This window comes from Rhinolophus sinicus, linkage group LG06 (assembly GCF_036562045.2).
Source record: "Rhinolophus sinicus isolate RSC01 linkage group LG06, ASM3656204v1, whole genome shotgun sequence".
Taxonomy (NCBI): domain Eukaryota; kingdom Metazoa; phylum Chordata; class Mammalia; order Chiroptera; family Rhinolophidae; genus Rhinolophus; species Rhinolophus sinicus.
The window spans coordinates 75,156,974-75,178,327 of record NC_133756.1 but is presented as its reverse complement, the minus strand read 5'-3'; the positions used below and the strand labels follow the sequence as shown (position 1 = coordinate 75,178,327).

Below are 21,354 nucleotides of genomic sequence, written 5' to 3'. Positions count from 1 at the left end.
CAAAAACATGCAAAACTAAATGATATATTGTTTATGAATAATAACAGATGAGGCAAAATTATAAAGAAAAGCAGGGAAAAGAGTAACCCAAAAGTGAATCTTGTGTTTACTAGGAGGGCACGAGTGAGAGTGGATGGCTGGAGGGGGGCACGCAGGGCAAAAGTAACGATCATATTCTTCCTCTAAAACTGGGGGGCGAGTACACAAATGTGCATGATGACAGAACCTTTATATCTGGCATATATTCTATTAGTATTTTTATATCTACTCAATACTTAAAACTAAATTCTGCAGGTAGAATCAGTGCTGTGCTTCTGTAACAGACAGTGGCGAGTGCTGGGGGCATATAGAGGAGAGGCCACTCGCTCAGAGTGAGGGTCAGGAGAAAATCCCCAGGAAAAATGGCACACATGTCCCTTGAGGACTTGGTGAGCAAATTTCACCCTGAGAAAAAGTCATAGAAGAGTGTTCTACCAAAGAACAGCCTATGCAAAAATCCAGAGATGCAACAGATTGCAAAGTTTTTGAGGAACTGAAACCAGCAAGTGAGGGCAAGCAGGGCTGGAGAGCGTCCATGGGGGCCACACAGTGAAGACTTAGAAGCTACAGTGAAAAATGTGTCCTTTATTTCCAGAGCACCGTGAGCCTTTGAAAGATTTAAGCCATGGAGTAAAGAGACGTGATCAGAATTGGCTTTTAAAAAGATTCTGCTTGATGTGGCAACATCAGTTTATTCTGCGATGCTCAAGTCCCCGTAGATATGAGGGGTTGAGGATAATGCCAGTTCCTGTGTGTACGTAGCAAGGAGGGACACCGCCACTACTCAGACAGAACCAGGGAGGTGTCAGGCTGAGATCACCACACACCTCATTAACACAGCACATCCGTACTGACTACTGATTGCTGCGCGTGGGAACACCCACATGTTGTGTCAATGAATTTTCTGTACAGTGAATTAAATACTAGTACACTAGTAGAGCTTACAATTGTAAACATATTCCACGGTGAATCTTCGCAAAGCAGATGCTCCTTCTCTAAAATAAAGAATCTCCTACCACTTGTCAACTTTATAGTAATAGATTTTAATCTGTCTGACTCATTTTAAACATTCTATCTAAAAATGCTTCTTAATTCTTTAAAAGTAGAGATGTGAAAACTATAAATGCTATAAATATATTTTAAAATAATATTCGTAGGAAAATCGGTTGAAAAACATATTTCTCTGGCAGCAAGAACAAACATGGATATATATGTTATAAAGACAACAAAACATAACAGCACTGCCTTCTGGTTTTATCATCACACCACCTAGTTTAAATTTATACTTTAATTACTAAATAATGACCATATTTTTTGCCCGCTGTTACTTGCATTTAAAAAAATGTCAACATATGCTTTTATTTATTAATGCTTGTAGTAAGTTTGACCAAATCTTCCAAGACAATCTCCAAGGAATATAGTAAAAGTCCTTAAAACTGTATGATCCAGCAACTCCACTTTCGAGTACATACCTAAAAGAACTGAAAGTGGGGTCTCAAACAGATACTTGTACAGCCAAGTTCATAGTAGCATTACTCACAATAGCCAGAAGGTGGAAACAACCTGATTGTCTAGCAACTGATGAATGGATACACAAAATGTGATGTATACGTGCAATAAAATATGATTCCATCCGAGAAAGGAAGGAAATTCTGACACACGCTACAACATGGAAGAACCTTGAGGACATTACACTCAGTAAAATAAGCCAGTCACAAAAGGACAAATACTGTAGGATTCCATTTATATGAGGTTCCTGGAATAGTCACGTTCATAGAGACAGAAAACAGAATGGCAGCTGCCAAGGTCTGGGAGAGAAGGGATGGGGAGTTAGTGTTTAATAGGGACAGAGTTTCAGTTTTGCAAGATGAAAAACTGAGATGGATGTGGTGATGGTTACACAACAATGTGAATGCCCTTAATGCCACAGTGTCTCAAACTGTACACTTAAAAATGATTAAAATGGTAAATTTCATGCTATGTATACTTGAACAAAATAAAACAAAAAATTCCAAAGCATGGATGTCTAATTGCACCACACAACTGCTGAGTTTATTACAGACTGTACTTGTCTTTCACTGTTAGACCTAATTATCTTGGTTCCCTGAAAAGTCTGTGGGTTTCTTGGCGAAGTCCTCTGAGGTGACAGGGAGTGCTTGACCAGGGTCAGGACATCCCACCCACCTAGTTCTGGTACCCAACACACGTGCCTGCCACTGGCCCCTATGAAAAAACAAAATCCTCTGTCTTCAACACTCTTCAGAGGATACTTTGTTGCCAGGACAGAGAGATGCATTAGAGCTGGGATGTTGTGAGGGCAAATTTGTCACCTAATTTTTTTCAGCTCACCTTCTCTAAAGAACATGTACAGAATCATCCATTAGGCTGCCAAGATCCTGCAATAAGTGCCCAGCTCTGAATTCAAGCAGGACGCTGCCAAATTAAATGTACTGCACTCTGAATGATGCGGCTCTCAAATTCCCCATTAAACAGTAGTCCCTGCTGGACACGAAGAGATTTTAATAGGCTTTAAAAAAAGAACACCTTTCCACACTCCTCCTAGGTCTTTGATTATCTGGCTTGGTGGATTTATTAAATGACCCAGCTGATGGTAGGTAGAAACATGACACTGACACCATCGAGGCTCTGAAAGCATACCGTGAGGAATTTGGAAGTGGATCTGAGGAAAGGTAAGAAATCGAGGCAGAAAGGGATGCTGGTGAGGGAGGAAGCTTAGCAGGCACCGCAGGAAGACAGACAAGCCTCAGAGCTGAGGAGAGAGAAGGAAAACTTGTTTCACTGAAACCACAAACAAAGCCAACATCTATGAATTCCGTAAGTGGGCACTGGTAACTCATTTCTCCCTATTCTTCCTCAAAACGTGTGCTTGTTTGCCAAGTTGGGGGAGGGGCTCGAAATAAGCAGCCATGGGAGGCTCAGGGTTTTTCTAAGATAGCCTTGTTCTTAGTGCCACAGAGGAGACTGGCACCACTGGGTGACAACCATCCCTGTGGGCGGAGGGGGTAGGGGACTCTGAAGGCCCTTGTTTCTCAGCAGCCATGCCAAGCATTGTTGGACACAGCCCCAGGGCTCAGAGCGGGCTTCTGGGCCAACCCTTTTGTTCTACAGATGAAGGAAGTGAGTCCATATGTTCCATCCATCCCACTACTGGGTATATATATCCAAAAAAATTGAAGGCAGGGTCTTAAAGAGATATGTGCACACCCATGTTCATAGCAGCAGTATTCACAATAGCCAGAATGTGGACGCAATCTAGGTGTTCACCGACAGATAAATGGATAAACAAAATGTGGTCTATATATATAATGGAATAGTACTCAGGCTTAAAAAGGAAATTCTGACCTGTACTGCATGGATAAACCTTGAGGACATTACGGAAATAAGCCAGTCACAAAAGGACGAGTACTCCGCCATTCCACTGATACGAGGTTCCTGACGCAGTCAAACTCATGCAGACAGAGAGTAGAATGGTGGGTGCAGGGGCTGGGGCAGGGGGATGGGGAGTTAGTGTTTAACGGGACAGAGTTTTAGTTGGAGATGGATGATGGTGATGGTTGTACAACAATGTGAAGGTACGTAACAGAACTAAGCTATACACTTAGAAATGGTTAAGATGGTAACTTCTATACTATGTGGGTTTTTTTTTTTTTTACCACTATTAAAAAATGTTTACGTATATGCAGAGAATTTGAGTGTGACAAGAGAAGTAAGCTAGTGAATTCTGAGTGAACAGTCAGGGAAGGCATCTTTTAGGAGGGAAGTTGGGAGGAGGGTGTGATAAATGTGTAGACAGAACTCTCCAGCATCTTTCATTTCTGCTGCTCCCTGACTGCCCCACATTTCTACCTTTTCAGGCTATTTTCCTACAGTCACCTCCTCCTCCAACCTCATGAAGGTCTAAGCTCCTCAGGGTGACAGAGTTAATGCATGGTTATCTGGCCTGAGGCCTGTGAGGGAGAAAGTACAGGGAAAGCTTGTCCGCCCTGCTGTGAAAGCATCAGAACGTGTCCACGCAAGCCAGGCACAAGGGGACAGGGTGCTGAGGTTTGCATTTCAAGTTGTTGTCAATGGCTTAAAACCCACCAGCAGAACGCCATGTCTATGAATGGAAAATGGCCTTGCTGAGACCAGCTTCAAAGGTTTGACCCCATCGTTTGCCTTTTTTTGCTAACTTTGCAAGCTCGATGTCGCTGGTCCTCAAAAAATAATACTCAGCCAAAGGGCAGGCTAATATATGAAAGTGACATAATTTTGCATTTCAAAAAAGACCCAGTTAGGAGTGAAATGAACAGACTTCTGGCACGACATTACCAGGACAGTTGCTACCATCTGTCAGTTGGCTCATCTTGAACAGTTACCAGCTGTGAACCCCAGTCAGGCATAAGGGAATGGGGTTTTCTTTACAACCTCTTGGCCTAATAAACCCCATATCCAATGAAACAGAAGGAAAAAATGTTCAGAAGTAAAATGCGTGATTGCTTGGAGAACTTACATACTTTCAGCCATCTCAAGCAACTGACCTCAAATCGTAGAATGTTCTAATAAGATTTTTAAAGAAACACCTCCATAAGAATGCAGAGAGATCTAGGCACGTCCCGTGTCCCAATACCTGCCCCACTCTCTCTTTCCTCCAGGCCCAAAGCCTAGTCAAGTCCTAGTGCGAACCTATGTGTGGAGGCCAAGAATTCTATTCATGTCTGCAATGACCTTAGTCCACAGGCTCTCCCACAAGAAGTCCTCAGGTCCCAAGTAAACCTAGCGCTCCAGGGGGCCCAGATTTCTGGGGTATACTTAGTGCTTGCCCGCAGGCTTAGGTATCTTGTAAGGAATAACCTGGGCTGAGATGCATTCCCTACGGGCACTTTGGCTCCATTTCACTATCAACCTGGCTCACATGCCAAAGGCTGGATGAAAACTGGGGCGCTGGCATGTACCCCGTGCTGGACACCCGGCCTTCCTGAGTTTGGTACGCATAACTGAACCCTGAGTGAGGATGCAGAGTATATAGAACTCTGCTTCCTTTATTTTCTAAACATTAGTTTCAGGTCCCACGGGCTTAAATAATACTCTGGTTATCTGTCAAATCACTGGTTGGACAGAATTAGAGCCTGAGACTCTAACAGTGAAGCTGGAATCCTTCCTGAAAGCCCCACACACCAATATGAGTGAACCAGAATGTTTACTGTTGATGTTGGTTCTTTACTATAAATGAATTTGGTGAACTGCATAGATGGAATGTAGAGAAATGATACCCTGACTCTTTACAATGATGAAAAGTTTCTTAACTCACCCAAAACCCCTTGACAAGATTTTTCCTCATCTTTTAGTGATGATTACTCATTCCTCAAAATTTCTTATTGACTCTCTACTGTGGGAGGCACTGTACTATATACAGAGGATAGAAGATCCTCTCTGTCCACTTCTCATGGAACTACAACGAAGAGAAAAGCAAATACTCATGGGAGAAGTCAACTACTAGTGGTAAGGTAGGAAAAGAAGATGGGGACCCTATGCTATCATTCATTATTGACCATCCCCCATTTTGTGCTCATTAAAACATTATTTGCACACAAATGTCCTCACCAAGTCACTGAGATCTTATTCTGACTGCTATCAATTCATTAGTCAATAGTTGTGTGATATGGTTGAGCGATCAGTTTTGAATTCAACCAAATTTTTGGCATCCATTCCAAATATGTCTAGTTCAGGAGAAATCTCAGCAAATTATCTCTACTATTCACAACCACGTATGTGATAACATCAGGTGTTCTTTTTCCTCATCTTTAATATGTGGGAACTGAGTAAGAGAACTCTAGTCTATCCAGCTTTAATATTTTATAATCATACACATACATCTATTCTGTAATAGTGCTGCACAGATTTTCATCATGTCCTATGAATTCATTCATTCATTTATCCAATTCATATTTAGATACTCATTCTGTCCAGGTACAAATCTAGACACTGAAGACATAGTGGAGGAAAAAAATGATAAGGTCCTGCTTTCGTGGAGTTCACTCTAGAGCAAGTGGGAGGCATGAATAGAGATGCAAATAAATACATATATTTTCAGGGAATGGTAGATGCTTGAAAAAAGGCAGTTGATTCTAAAAGAATTATTTGGATGATGAGTAGATGGGTGGTCTGAGAAAGCTTTGCAGATGTCAAATGAGCAGAATCACAGTGATAAGACATGGCCAGGCCTGCAGAAGTCAGGGATGGAGCATTTTGGGCAGAAGGAAAGGTTAGTACAAATGACCTAAGGAACAAGTAAGAGCTTAGCATGTAGAGAACTGAAAGAAGGTCCATTTGGTTGGAATACGATGCTAGATCAGTGGAGGCCAGACCATGTACAACCTCCTAGGCCATGGTGAGGAGCCTGGACTGCACAATGAAGGCCGTTGGAGGGTATGGCAAAGCCCACTGGTCATCCCCCAGTACTCATTCTCTCCTTCTTTCTGGCTCATCACTGTACAAAATGAGACGATATTTCCCAGCCACCCTTGCAATTGGATGTAGGCAGGTTACTAAATTCTGGCTAATGAGATGTAAGAAGTGGGACCTACAACTTCTGCGAAGTGACCTTAATGGGGAAAAAAGTGTTTCTGCCTCTTCTTTTCCACCTCCCTATTGGCTGGAATATGAACATGATGGCTGGATTAGGATGGCAGGAAGTGTCTGGGTCCCCATGTCATCAGACTGTCCATATCAGCCCTGGACTATAAACATGTACTTTGCTTAGATCCCTGTCATTTTGGTTTTCAGTCTTTCACAGTGAAGCTATTGCTGACTAATACAGAGAATTTGAAGTAGGGGAGTATAAGGCCTGATTCATTTTGTATAAATATCACCCTGGTTGTAAGTGAAGAATTAGTTGCAGAGGTTTGGGCGGGAAGCAGGAAGATCTGCCAGGAAGCTATTGATATCCAGGCAAGAAACGAAGTGGCTTTCCCGCAGGGGGTTGCAGTGAAGGTGGAGAGAAATTGAGGGATTCAATTCGAGGGATTCAGAATATAATTTGGAGAAGGAGCCGAGAGGACTTGCTAATCAAAGGGGAAAGAGAATAATAAAGGGTGACAAACCTTATTGGCACGAGCAATTGTGTGGATGGTGGGTCTATTTATTGAGACTGGGAAGACTGGAATGAGGGCTCTATTTAGCCACACTGAATTTGAAAGGTCTACTGGACATTGAAATAGAATATCCACTGGGCAGCTGGATATATGAGTTTAGAACTTGGTAGGGATGTCAGAGTTGGTTATATAGATCATACGGAGATGATTTAATGCCACATTTCCAGCAGAGCTGACCGATATAGTAGCTACCAGCCACTTGTGGTTACTTAAATTTAATTAATTAAAATTAGCTAAAATTACAGATTCAGTCCCTCAGTCACACCAGCCACATTGCAAGTGTTCAACAGCCACTGTGACCAGTTGTTAGAGCACTGAACAGTGCAGACATAACATTTCCATCATTGCAGCAAGTTCTTGTGGAAAGCTCTGATCTAAACCTCTTTAGAAATAGTTTATTATGATTGATTTGCCTTGTCTCGGAGGATATGTGTATGAGAGGATGGGAGAAAAAATAAAAGCATGCGTTTTCCCGTTTGGTTTCATATTTTCATTCATAATTTAGACATGTAACAACCATTGTTCCTACTCGTTTGCCCAAATTCTCCAGGTTCATGCTTATAAACTGTTCACAATAATTTTCTTTTTTTTTCTTTCTTTTGTAATATTTTTCTTTTTTAAAATTTATTTATTGGGGTGACAATTGTTAGTAAAATTACATAGATTTCAGATATACAATTCTGTATTACATCATCTATAAATTCCATTGTGTGTTCACCACCCAGAGTCAGTTCTCCTTCCATCACCATATATTTGATCCCCCTTACCCTCACCTCCCACCCCCCACCCCCCTTACCCTCTGGTAACCACTAAACTATTGTCTGAGTCTATGAGTTTTTGTTTCTCATTTGTTTGTCTTGTTCTTTTGCTGTTTTTGGTTTATATACCACATATCAGTGAAATCACATGGTTCTCTGCTTTTTCTGTCTGACTTATTTCACTTAGCATCATACTCTCAAGATCCATTCATGTTGTCACAAATGTTCCTATATCATCTTTTCTTACCGCCTAATAGTATTCCATTGTGTATATATACCACAATTTCTAATAATTTTCAATTTGAAGAGATCAGAGGTCTACATAACTTTTCAGAAGGTAATTATCCTAAGATTTTCAATTGTTCTTTCATTCTAAGTTGCCTAATCACTCCTTTAAAAAGGAGGATGGAAACAAGTGAAGGCAGCAGAGCCCCTCCCTCTGTACTTCTCTCCTCTCCCCGCACTCCACACAGATGCCAAAACAGCAATGATGGAACAGAAAAGCCAACTGTGAAAACATTTGCTTCTACTGTCACAAGGTAGAAAGGAAAAATGCCAAAAAGGAGAGCTGGGAAAAACAGCAAAAGAGCAATTATCCCCTGAAGAGAACATGAAATAAGACCCTACAGTGACCCAACAAAGGAAATGGAAAATAAGATCCAACCACCAACGGGTCAGAGAACACCTCTGTGTGTTGGGGTAATGATTACAAAGGAAAAAAAAGAGCTCTGGGCACTGTGATATTCCAGGACTTCAGCCGGGGACTCCCTGGGTGGTGCATTCTGTAATTCAATTAAACCCTTTGAAAGAACAAGATTCGTGTCTCCTACAGGAACCTGATTCTCCCTGACAACTCTAAGCTCACATAAAGTTCACGAAAGTTCTGACAATAATCCTATAAGTGGTTGATGGGTTGTATTGCATGGGACTCGAGAAGCCCACATGAAACAAGAGGAAACTAAAAGATGACTGCAAAGAAGACCATCTTTTCAGGGACAAAAGTGCTAAGACGAATGATTTGGATACATTTTATTTATGGGAAATGTCAATTTGGATGATTAGGTCTTCATTTAACTTTATCCAGGGATGCCTTCTGCATCAAAGAGGAAATTATAAGTTCAAACTTGTTAAATGGCACAAGCTATTACTGCTTCATGGCAGCCCATGGGACAAAAACGGGTGTGACGCCCAGAGTTATCTCCCCAAAACAGAGAACAGTGCTTTCTCTCTCAAAAAGCCAGCGATGGCTCTCCATTGCCTACAGAGTAAAGTCCAAACACTTTTTCTGGCGAGCACGTTGCTCCATGGCCTGAGCCCTTGGGGAAACCCTTCCCAACCCCTCCTCCCTTGCATCTTTGCACAGCCACCATGTGGTGGCTCCTTGTGGAGAGGTCACTTTGGGCTGGTGGACTCCTCAGTAAGAGGGGCAGAGGTAAGTCTTGAGAAGGTGCCTTGTCCTCAGGATGTCAGAGAACGAGGCCAGAAAGCCAGAATAGAAGCTGACCCATGAAAGGGACTGGAGAGTAGGGAGCAGGCCTAAGCCCAGTCATCAACCCAGAGATGAAGTAGACAGTGAAGGGGGCAGGAATGAGGACAGTGTCGCCAGGTGGGGCTAGACTCTGCAACCATGGTTCCTGAATTGGCCCTGAGACTGTGGCCATCTGTGGGTGCGTTCTTGGCAGTCTATAAGAATGTTCACATTTTATGTTCTCGTGTTAATGAAAATCTTAGTCTGTATTAACATAATTGCAACCTGGATCGTCTGGATGAGCAGCCATAACCCAGTGTGGACCTAAGATTCTGAGTGCCCGTTGGCATCTAGACTCACACAAAGGCCAAATGTCACCAGGAGAAGCTGCCCAAAGCAGGTCGAACAGTGGTTTGAATCAAGTAGCCGGAGAACTGAGTCACCACATGTGTACAGGGGCTAAGCCTGGTGTCAGGCTGAGGACACGCGTGCTGTGTTGTCATCTCTGTGAAGGCCAACTTCATTAGCAGAAGAGTACTAGGAAACAGGCAGTAATGTAGGTGTCTAGGCTCATTTCCAGTCATAAATGGATTGAATACCTATTTAATTAATGTTTTAATAATGCCACAAATCTAGCTTTATCTCCAAGAGAAGCAGTTAGGTTAGCAGAGCAGTCAAGAGGTACCCATAAAAGTGACCGATTGGGGTGGGCTCATGAGCAACAGTGGAATGAAGTCTGAGTATTCATTCCATGCTGGCAAACCTTAAAATTATTAATGTCATTTCAGACAGCAAAATTATGCGAAACAAGGCATCACGTACACTGGAATTTTTCAAGTCCAAATGACAAAATAGGTTAACTATGAAACTGAATATGAAGCTATGCCTTTCTGCTACTTAACCCAAGAAGGGAACAGGCGATTCCATTTCAGGCAAAGACCATCATCATCCATCACATCAGGGTACGACTATTAATTTGGATTGGATTGGTGTTGGTATTGGATTGTTAACATTTTGGTCTTACAGTTATTTAGAAGTTATAAGAACTAATGCAAACTCCTTATGGGATATTTGTACATATTTAAATACTATAATAATAACAACATATTTTAAGTCAAAGAAAAAGAGGGATGTTAGGAACAACACACCAGTTACAAACCATGGCTGTAGAGCCACACAGACCTGGGTTCTGGTTCTGGCTCCTCTCTCTCGGTATGTGACCTTGACCAAGTCACCTCACCTACACCTCAGGTTACCATTTGTAAAATGGGGGTAATAATAGTGCCCATACCATGGATCAAATGAAATATTTATATTGCACTCAGTACAGTATCAAGGTACACTGTAAAAGTCCAATAAATATTAGCTCTTGATTAAAGCCTTCGTTAGTGAAGTAGACAAGGTCCAGGGATTAGGGGGTCTTAATTTCCTTATCTGTAAAATGGGTCTCTTAGTAGGATCTATTTTATATAATTATGAAAGTTCAAAAATATGTTTGTGTATGAATGAATAACCGAGCACAGTACCTGAACTTATAAAATGCTCAATAAAGAGCTGTTACTGTTATCAAATAACTATCGTCATGACTTCTTCAGTCCCTCCTTTTTACTCCTTAACATCAAAATACTCCTCAGCTGCACAGACCATGCCACGTCCACGCCATGCACTCACTGGACTGCATGAGAAGGGAGATCTCAACACAAGGTTCACCTCAACTATTCTCTGTCTAACCCTGAACATCAGGGCTGTCTCTGGTTCTTTCTAAGAGGAAAGAAGTGTGATGACCTATCTATCTTTATCTATCTATCTATCTATCTATCTATCTATCTATCTATCTATCTATCTATCTATCTATCCGCCAGTCCATCTGTTGTCTGTCTACCCCCACTCCCTCATCGGAGTGATATAATGAGACACCAGACAAAATCAAGCCTCAAGCACTATTTAGTGAGCAAATGACCTGGGATGAAAGGCCAGGGGACCTCCCAGCAAAGCACCACCCATGTAGTAAGGACAGTCACATGCCCCCATTCCAACACAAAGCAGCCAATAAGATTTATCAATGTAAATAAATTATATTTAGCCCCACATTCTCCTCCATCTCAGGAGCCCCCATAGCGTCTGTAGTTTGAGTCCAGAGCCCCACACATATAGACAGCAACGCCAGTTTGACAAATTAAATAGATATCAGAGAAGAAAGAATCAGAAATTCCAAGTCACCCTGGAACTAGCAAAACTTCTCTCTTCTGTAAAACTGATATGGCTGCGGAGCTAGGCTAGAACTAAATGCCCTTAATTCTTCCCCTGCCCCCACCCTGACAATAGTTTGGAGGGAGTTTTGAGCCCTTTCCCAGAACTGACACAAAGCAAATACCAAGCACAGATGCTTTCAAAAGGCACAGGTTGGAAGGCACAGCACCTTTCAGCTTTCAAAGGAGAGTGGGCAGAACCAATTCTGGTTGGACACAAGGCACCGTTTTCTGCAGGAATCATCGAAGGCCCCACAGAGCAGCAAATGAAGGGAAAACAGCAGCCCTCAATCAGAGACCCAGGATTTTCAGGTTTCTGTGTTCCATTCAGGAGGCTCAGAGGGAATGACACACCTGGGCCTCTGGGCTGTGCTATTCAGTCACCTGGGAATGCCGCTCAGAGAGCAGAGCATCCCGGCCCAGTGAACCCCTCCCTGGCTCCTCAGACTCCCTGGTCGGGTTTCTATCGGGATGGAGGCCACAGATTTAAAGATGCCCAGAGGGCCTGTGAGTCTGACTTCATCAAGTATCATCATACAGGCCCCTCATTCAGAGTCTTGGCCAGCGGGAGCTGCAAACATGCACAGGAGGGGCCCGCCTGCCAGCCATGGAGTTTGGTGGTCTCCAAGGAGAAGAGCTGCATGGGTCCTCACAACCCAGAAAGAGCCGAACAGGACATCCCCGCTCAGCCTCGGTGCACATGGATCCTAAAGGCCAGATGCTGGGTTTGGGGAGCTTGTTCACAGAAGGAACACCTCTTCAGAGGCGAAAGCAAAACAAACAAGGCACTGCCCTTCGCTTCAGCCCAGATATCTGCTAGGTCTTACATGTTCCTGGACCAGCAATGGGAGGATGATTCCCGAACAGCTTTTCCTCCAGAAGAATAATTTGGAAATACAACAGAAAGCAAACCTGGTGCTATTTCAAAGTAACACTGCTCCTCACACAGCTACTCACACCTGTCCTGGGAGCATACATTTCACACAAATCACATCACAAATAGGAGCTGCCATCATCCTGACAAGAAGGAAGGCAAATTAAACTTCATGGCAGCACAGAGACAACAATCGGACCACAGCAGGCCAACAGCTGGATGAAGGGACAGTGAGCAAGATTCATGAGTTAACATTTAAAAATATAGAGAAATGTACACAGGCACTTTTTATAGAGCAGGGATTGATAATACAGGGAAGAGCACGGCAGAGTTTTTTTGAATATGTGTAAGATAAATCTTGAAAATGGCTACCAGTATTCCATTTCTTTAGTGTCTTTCCTCAGCAATTCATGCAGTATTCTGGCAGTGATGGATACTCAGGTATCCATGTCTGACAGAAAAGCCAAGGTCCGTATGCATGATTTGTCCAGGAGAATTTTTCCACTAGTTAATTATCTTCTCCCACCCTTGAAGTGGTTAGGACTTTTAAAGTGCAGTTTATGGAGCTCTGAATGGATGTTACAGAGAGGTAACTTATTAAGCTGGCCACTGGAGAAACGATTATGAAGCAGATTCTTAACCCCCACTTCCTCCCACCCGTTATTCTCCTATGTGACCCTAAGTTAGTAGCCAGCCCCAGCCCAAAGCGCGTCTTCAGTTACGTTTCAAAGCTTGCGGTGATCTCAAAGAAGCCCTCATGCGAGAAGGCCCCACTGCAGGAGGAATGGGCTGATCTCAACGGAGGATCCCTGCTTTCGCGGCACAGGGGACAGAGCACGTGCACAGACACACACGCCCACCAACGTGTCTCTGGATCGTCATGGTTTAGTGATGGTGATCACGCTCTCGACCCTCTACACAACCTCTCATAGGTGAGAAAACTGCCTTAGACTTAACTACCTTGCCCAAGACCACCACTGGCGAGTGATGGGGCTTGGCTTACATCCACCATTCAGATCCTTCCCAGGGTCTTTCCAGCTGCTGCCACAGCCACACACGCGCGTTCCTGTGTTTGGGGTGGGGTGCACGGCAAGTCCTCAGACACTGCCTTCAACGTGTGCAAATAACATCACGCGGACAACACAACTATGTCTCTAACTCATCTGCAATTCTGACTTTCCAGTTCTAGAGCCGTGATAATGTACTGTTTCAGGTGACTTGAAGGAAAAGAGTCATTGCTGATTTGTCTTCCAATTCATTTTTTTCTACCCAATTATAATGAACATTTATCATCGTTGAAAAGTTATTTTCTTGCAAAAAATGTGAATGTACTTAAACCACTGAATTACACACTTAAAAGTCATTGAAATAGTAAATTCTATACACATTTTACCACAATAAAAATGTTATTTTCTTTCTAAAATACTTGACATAATAACAAGACAGTACTCTTCTGGGGAGTACATGAATTAAAACATATGCTTGAACTAATTTGGATTACATTAACCTCTAAACTGAATTAAAATTGCTTTTGCCCCAGTTACCTCTGACCTACTGGGCAATAATTGCCACAACCAGTGGACACTTCTCAGTCCCTGTCTTGCATCATTTGACACTCCCATCGGCACCTTCCTTTGCTCCCTGGTTATCAGACTATTCTGACTTTCCACTCACCACTCAGGCTGTTCCTTCCCATCTCCCTCAACTGGTCTCCTACCTCCTCCCATTTACTTCTCAGGTTACACAGTCTCTGGGTGACCTCAACTATTCCACAGCCTTTAACTGCTACCTTTACGCTGAATTTTTTTTTTTTTAGGGTTTTCTTTTATTTTATTTTATTGTGGATATTTTATTTAATATTTAATAAAAACTTACAGTGTTGACATCTGCCAGGTACTGTTCTGAATATGCTAAAAACATTAACATTTCATTTAAATGTCTTTTTAATACTTAGACGTTTATCGTTTATATCCCTCACACTGTGTCAACCCCCCTACCCCCATCCGCTATCCGTCTGACATTGCACAGAGCCATTACATTTCCACTGTCTCTAGTCGTAATGCTGTACTCCGCTTCCTGTAAGTATATATATAAACTTGTAGTTGACATTCATTATTGTTCAGCTTCAGCTTCAGATGCCTGATCACTATGCTGAACTTCTGACTAGCCAATCACCTGCTAAACCAATCTCCTCAGACTGTGGTGCGCCTAAGGACTACCAACTCATCATATCTGAAACTGAAGCTGTCCTCACTAAACCTGTTAGAGGAAGGGAGTGGCCAATAGCTCCAAAATCTGCAGGACTTGGAATCAGATGCCTGGGCTTCATCCTTTGCCCCCACCATCTGGAAGGAAACTATCCAGGTGCCCCAGCTAATCACCTGGTCCTCCCCCTCCCTTCTCTCCATTCTTCAATCATCTAGATTGTGGATTCCACCTCCTCAAAGTCTCTCCTTTCTTGTGGCCACGGCCTTTGTTCAGATCCTTTTCCTTCCTCATCTAGACACTGCAATAGCCCCCCAGCTTTTAGCTTGGCCTTCTCCCTTGGTCTGCTCTCCACTACTGTAGCCAGAGTGATCTTCCCAAAACATGCATGTAAAGGTTTGTCTTCCTTGCTTGCGATCCTTCAGTAGTGTGGCCCTGTGCTGAGGTTATGGAGGTCAGAACTGTTGTGCATTGTCCCAGCCTCCTTCCAGGCTTTGCTATTCATGATTCATTCTCTGGGCTCCAACCAGCTAATGACCCACAGAACCCAGAATGCACGAGGCTCCATCAGGCTCCTAATCACCCATAGTACCCAGAATGCACTAGGCTCCTTTGGCCTCTGAGCACACACTGCAAATAGCAAACACCTACCCCCCTACAAAACTCATGGTTCAGGGGTCACTTTCCGACAGTCCAACCAGGGCCTATCCCTGCATCTTTACTCACTAAACTGAGTGTCCTAGAGGGCAGGAAGGAGTGTCTGCCTTTGTGTGCTCAGCATCTGAAAGTGACCTGGTAACATGACTGGTAACTCAAGTCAACCAATTGTTGTTCCCCTGGCACCTAGTAAGCCCTCAAATGTTTGCCAAGAAAATGAGTAAAGGAGAAAGTAAGGTCTTGTGTTTCCATGAGAGTAACCAAAAAAAAACCAAAAAACAAAAAAAACTTAAACTGTCTGAAGCAGACTTTATCTGGAATGACACAGAGTAACACAGTGGCTAACTACATCATTTGAGTTATATGATGGCTTTGCATCACTTGAGTTATATTTTTCTCTGTTCCCTCAGCCAAGATTATGTTTTTTTGTTTGTTTGTTTGTTTGCTTTGTGTTTTTGCTAACAGAAATCTTGGCAAACCAGTAATAATTCTACTTCCCACCAGATGTGTTTGGATGTTTTGAAGAAGTCTGATCTTACTTGGTTTCAAGGTGACTGATTTATGTCCCCTCTCTTTTATTTTGTTTCAAGAATGGAAAAATAAAACAAAATAAAGTCAGTCCAATATTGCTGTCTTACTTCTCCTCAACCCCCTCTTCTAGTCAGCACAGCTTTTAGCTTTATGTCTCATCCGGTCTTTCCAGGCGAGAAAAGGAAATTCTGTAGAGTATAATAGGATTCCTGGAAAGGACCTGTGAGTCTACCAGGCAAAAGTGTGGGAAGAAAGGAGGTGGGAGTGACCAAGGAGGGGTAGGGAAGGTGAAGGTGCTGACATGAGGGCAGGGTCTGGAACCACGGGGAAAACGGGGCTTTTAACCATTAATCTTACCCTGTCATTTCATCTCTTCTCAGGTCACTGTGGTAGATGGCGCAGTAGCCTCACAGAGGCATGGGTGGAAGCCCAGCAACTCTAGTTATTAGTGTGGACATGAGAAGGACACAATTTGGGGGCCAAGCACCCCTGCTTTCATACCCCCTCCTTCCTGGAGCTATGACATTCTCAACACTGAAGGAAGCTTACTAGTTGAGCTTAGAGTTCAAAAGCCATTGAATTCTAAAACTGGAAGGTAGGAGGGAACCAGTGGTTTTCCATTTGGTTTTGTTGTTGTTGTTTTATTTTAACAGCATTATTAAATATTGTCATATAGAATCCATTTGTTTTTGTTTTCTATCCGTTTTCCTCCATAAACAGTTCCAGGAAGGGCGCTCATGGATTCACGGTACATAGTTTGAAAATCCATGCCTTGACTTTATAGAGCAGGAGATAGAAGCTTAGAGATAAAGCAGTTTGCCTCAGACATCGAGTTGGTCCACTGTGGAGCTCACACTACGGCTCAGATATCCTTATTTCCAGATCTTTCCACTTCCCCTTTTAGTGTGATGAACAGCTTTGTTTCAAATGAAGTACTCACACACCACTAAAATTCCAGTCTGGGAGAAATCTAGTCCTTAAGGATACACACAGCTTTAATAACCTCTTATTCTGTGTGGAAAAGACATCCAAATACTCTAATTTTTAAAATGCCAGATATATAAATATTTGCTGTTTTTCCCCTGATTTTGAGATAGGACTATCTTCACTGAATTCAAAACACCCAAAGAACTGTGCATTTACAGCCTTACTTACATACATTTAGGCAGTATATACATGTTTTCTTGCCCGTACTTTTGGACAAAAGAAAAGTGGGTGCATGGGTCTCAATAATGCAACACAGCCACTTTTCCTCTGACATCATTTTCCCATTTTTAACATGCAGATAAGGTTAAATATCCTTACAAGCCCTTACAAGACATACAGGGATTTCATTTTTTTTTTTTTCAGAGAAAAATCTTGCTATAAATCCAAGTTTGGGCTAATGTGTAAGTGGGAGAAGTTTAATAATTTTTATTTGAAGAGCTGCCACAACTTTGGGAAAGATTATTTCTCAGTGGCATCTTTTGGTTCCCTGCTGGACAACTCACCCCTCCAGTCTCAGACCAATGAGCAGCACTGCCCTTACTGGCTGCCACACTGTCCCCATCCTAGGAATTAAAACTTAATAACCAGAAGTTCTGCTGTGACTTAACATTTCGTCGTTACGCCAGGAGCTGTGATTCCTCAGAAGTGTGACAGAGAGAAGACGGATGGTAGAGGACAAACGTTTCAGTACTTTTTTGCTTATACATTTACTCCTTTGCTTTTCACAGTGTGTCTGTCTGCAGGGTTAACAATGTGATTCCAGTGAAGAAAAAGACTGATGGAGAAACATCAATCTGCTCTGATTTTTCAGCCCTGCCAGGCTGAACCTGGATATAACTGAAATTCTTCTGAAGCTTTTAAAATATATATAAAATTGTTTGTCAAAGGCTTTTGGTAAACTGTGACTCATTTCCTTGGTGGAGAGCCCGTAGAGCCGGTCCCACCAGAAGAACAGGGTATAGCTCCCAGGGCTTGCTTGCTACCATTGGGAAGGCCCAGGTAGGTATCTGAAGATTGGCAGAGAATGGGTGGGGGGGAAGGTGGGGGAGGGAGAGAAACAGACCTATGCATTATGATGACCAAGTATGCATTCATATGAACTTTCCCTTCACCCAGATGCAATGCAAATATTTGCTCCCCAGTGAAGTGAAGCGCAATACAGGTGAAGTCACTTATACTTGACAGCAGCAATCTCCATTCTCCTAATCCCACAGCTCAACAATCTCCATGTTATTCATCCCACAGTTCAGTAACCACATGGAATAATTTGGTTCAGTCGATTTTTAAAAAATGTGCAGCACAGCTTTGATGTTTAATAACCCTCTAGACCGAAATATGTTCCAAGGAATATTAGTTCAGAAAAACATCAAATGATAGCAATATACACAATAGTGAGGAAGAAAAACTCACCCTACAACAGCATATTAGAAATTACTCAACTACATCAGTGAGAGACTAAAACCATGTGAGAAAGAGAACATCACCCCACCCAGAGCAAACTCAAGATTTTTCTGACTCTATTTACCAGTTAAGACTTGGCTTCTGATTTTGCAAAGTAATCAGTAACTTAGTCACCCGTGAAATTTCTGGTCACTCCTTGATTATATATAAAATTCATCCAATTATTTAGGCTGTCTGGATGTAAGGAGGGTTATTATAATGAGAATACGAAGCTTTGAGAGAATTTTTCAATATAATTATTCAGTGTTTCTAGACAAAAAAAAATGAAGAACAAAAAAATTGACATTCATTTGCTCATAGTAACTAAGGTATGGTGTCTGCCAGCAAAAAAGTAATGTTATTTCAAATTAGGGTGGAGGGTGGGTTGTTAATAGTGGGGAGGAGGATCAAATGAGGAGAAAAACTAAAACAAGTTTTAGATTTAAAAAATATTTCTCTCCCACAGGACTTAATACATCAAACATCAAACCAAATTAAAAGGCAATAATCTCTCATTGGCCTCTTTTGAAGAAAGACACATCATAAACAATATTTATTACCCTGCCTATGATGTTATAAATTCTAGTTGGAAAAAGAATTCATACCACCACAAATCATGTCTGTCTATTTTGAAAACTGATTCTTTAGTTTTTGATAAGACTTTATTTTCATAAATAAATAGGGAAGTGTGATCGATTGCTTCTTTTCTTCGTCTGTGGTTCCCTGCCCCTTGCTCAGCTAAGACTTTCCATCCTTTTTTTTTTCCATCCAGAGGTAAAGGGATACAATTAAGCCACTGATGTAGCCCAAGTGTATTTAATTATTTCAGAGTCTCCTGATGGCCTCAGAGGCAGGCAGGAAGCACGACTGCAGCGCCACACAAACCCTCTCAGCTTCCCTGTTCTCTCTCGCTCTTGCCAACGTACATGCTGCTGCCGTGTAAAGATTCCTGGGGAAGAAGCCAATAGTCTCTAGTTTGTGTCCTAATTATACAACCAGGTCTTCTTTTGGTGAGTTCAAGGAAACAAAAGTAAAGGAGAGAGTATTTAACTGAAATGTACCTTAGAAAAATTCCAAAGAACAAAGAAAACCTTAAGCGGCTTTGTACATAAAGCAGAAAACTTTCTCAAGTCAGCAGCATTTCTCAAAACTCAGAGTCCACCCTCATGGCAAGCCACACGAGAGTCAGAATCTGCAAAAATCATTACTTTCCCTACTTACACTGCCAAGCACCTGCAAGACTAAGAAAAGAATGATATCCAGTTCTCTTTCGAGAAAGTACAGATCTTTCCAGCAGATGCATTAAGTGAGATAAAAACATTATGGTTGAAGGGGTAGAAAAAGTCAGGACCATTAAAAATGTATCTTCCAAATAATCAATGACCCCAAATTTTAAACTTTTCTTTAGAGTCAAGAAATACTTCAACCCTGTGACCTAGATTATCAATTTCCTTTAAGCAAACAAATTCTTAAGTGTTAACTGAGCACATACACTACTGGTGTATAAAAAGCTAGAAATAGAAAGCACACTAATCTGGACATGAAAAGTCATCTGCCCTATTGACTGGGACGCTGTCTCTTAATTTCTCATTGCCAGCCTCTGTCTTGATCCAGGATTGCCAGAGACATGGGCTGCCCCAGCCAAGCACACACCCTATGCTACCCCAATCCCATCTGCCCATCACAACTTTATTTCCTCTTTTTGATTCTCCCTTGCCAAGCTTGGATCCTCTGCCATCTCTCAATCAATATTCCCTTCTTTATGTTGTTTAACTATTATCTCAATGAACTTCAAGTAGTCATTTATGTCCTTTTGCTTTATTTTAATTTTACTATGCCAGATATTGTATTAGCTCAGACAGTGGACCACTGGTTGATACTTGGAATTTTTCATTACAATGGTATTTGTGGTGATGTTTCATTTGTAATCCCAATCTAAGAAAACATAACTATTTATGCTCTGCTTTATTTCAGAAATAAAAAATTTAAGGTTGCTTACACAAATACATACAATAAAATAACACTTAAATTATGGAAACAGGAAAACGGGACAAAGGAGAAATTCAAGTAGGAAAGTTCAGATGAAATTAGGAGGCCAGAATTTAAAACTCAGCTTGTGAGGCCTATACACATGCTAGGTCAGAATTCAGGCTTGCTAAGCTTCCTAGCAGTCAGTGGAAAGAGACAGACTCACTTATATAATTGGCTGAAATACTATGGCCTGCTGGTCAAATCCAGCTCACTGTCTGTTTCTGTAAATAAAGTTTTATTGGAACATAGTCACACCTAATCATGTACATATTATTTATGGCTGCTTTCACGGTACAATAGCAGAGTTGAATAGTTGTGACAGAAATCTGCAAAGCCTAAAATATTTACCTGGCCTTTCATAGAAAAGAAGTTTTCAGATGCCTGGGTGCCTATGAGATAAAAGCAAAGCAGTGTCTGAGGGCAAGCACATTCTTTGTATGGTTCTGAAATGGAAGAGAACTTTCTACTATAAAGAACTCACTATATAATTCCCCCAAAATGCCCTTAGTTTCATTTTTTTATATATAGTAAATATAGCAACAGGCTTCCCAGGGCCAATGGCAGGATATCACAACACAAGTAGTAAAACGATCCTATGTGAGCCTGAAATGACGCAATGCAGGAGAAATTCTCTCCCAGTCTGGCTTAATTCAGGGAGGGTCTGTGGAGGCGAGAGCCAGCTGTGTCGCCCTTTTCTACCCTCTTCCCTATCATAGGCAGGCATGGCTAATGGAGCAAGGTATTCTCTCCAGCTGAGCCCCAAAGTGTCCTCCAAAGTCCTCTCTGAGTTGCCTGGCAGTCCTGAACAATCATTAGCAGTTGGCATGCAAGATAAAACCGATATGTCATCTTTGCTTTAAGGCAATTTTCCATTAACATCCTCTCCACTGAGTTTGATAAGTACTGGGGTGGTAAGGGTGAGATTATTTCTCTGCTAAGTTCCTGAAACACAGCTCTATTC

The 21,354-nt window shown here is 42.0% G+C and overlaps 1 protein-coding gene and 1 long non-coding RNA gene across 8 annotated transcripts in view; one reads left to right on the top strand and one right to left on the bottom strand.

The window, feature by feature from the left end:
* LOC141572161 (uncharacterized) overlaps window positions 1-16,452 on the top strand; it is a 25,792-nt gene extending 9,340 nt beyond the window's left edge. Inside the window, exons 1-3 of one of the 2 annotated variants that reach the window (XR_012497348.1) lie at window positions 13,336-13,474; window positions 15,870-15,954; window positions 16,316-16,452. This is a non-coding gene — a long non-coding RNA (uncharacterized LOC141572161). Of the gene's footprint in view, window positions 1-13,335; window positions 13,475-15,869; window positions 15,955-16,315 lie in introns of those variants that run through there. The other variant, XR_012497349.1, reaches the window with a different exon arrangement.
* Window positions 1-21,354, bottom strand: part of SLC22A23 (solute carrier family 22 member 23) — a 182,148-nt gene that overhangs the window by 114,145 nt on the left and 46,649 nt on the right. The window contains exon 4 of one of the 6 annotated variants that reach the window (XM_074335284.1): window positions 14,344-21,354. The exons of the other annotated variants lie outside the window; for them this stretch is intronic. Within the exon in view, the coding sequence (XP_074191385.1) occupies window positions 21,317-21,354 (38 nt within the window). The 3' untranslated portion in view covers window positions 14,344-21,316. Of the gene's footprint in view, window positions 1-14,343 lie in introns of those variants that run through there. 6 annotated transcript variants of the gene reach the window in all.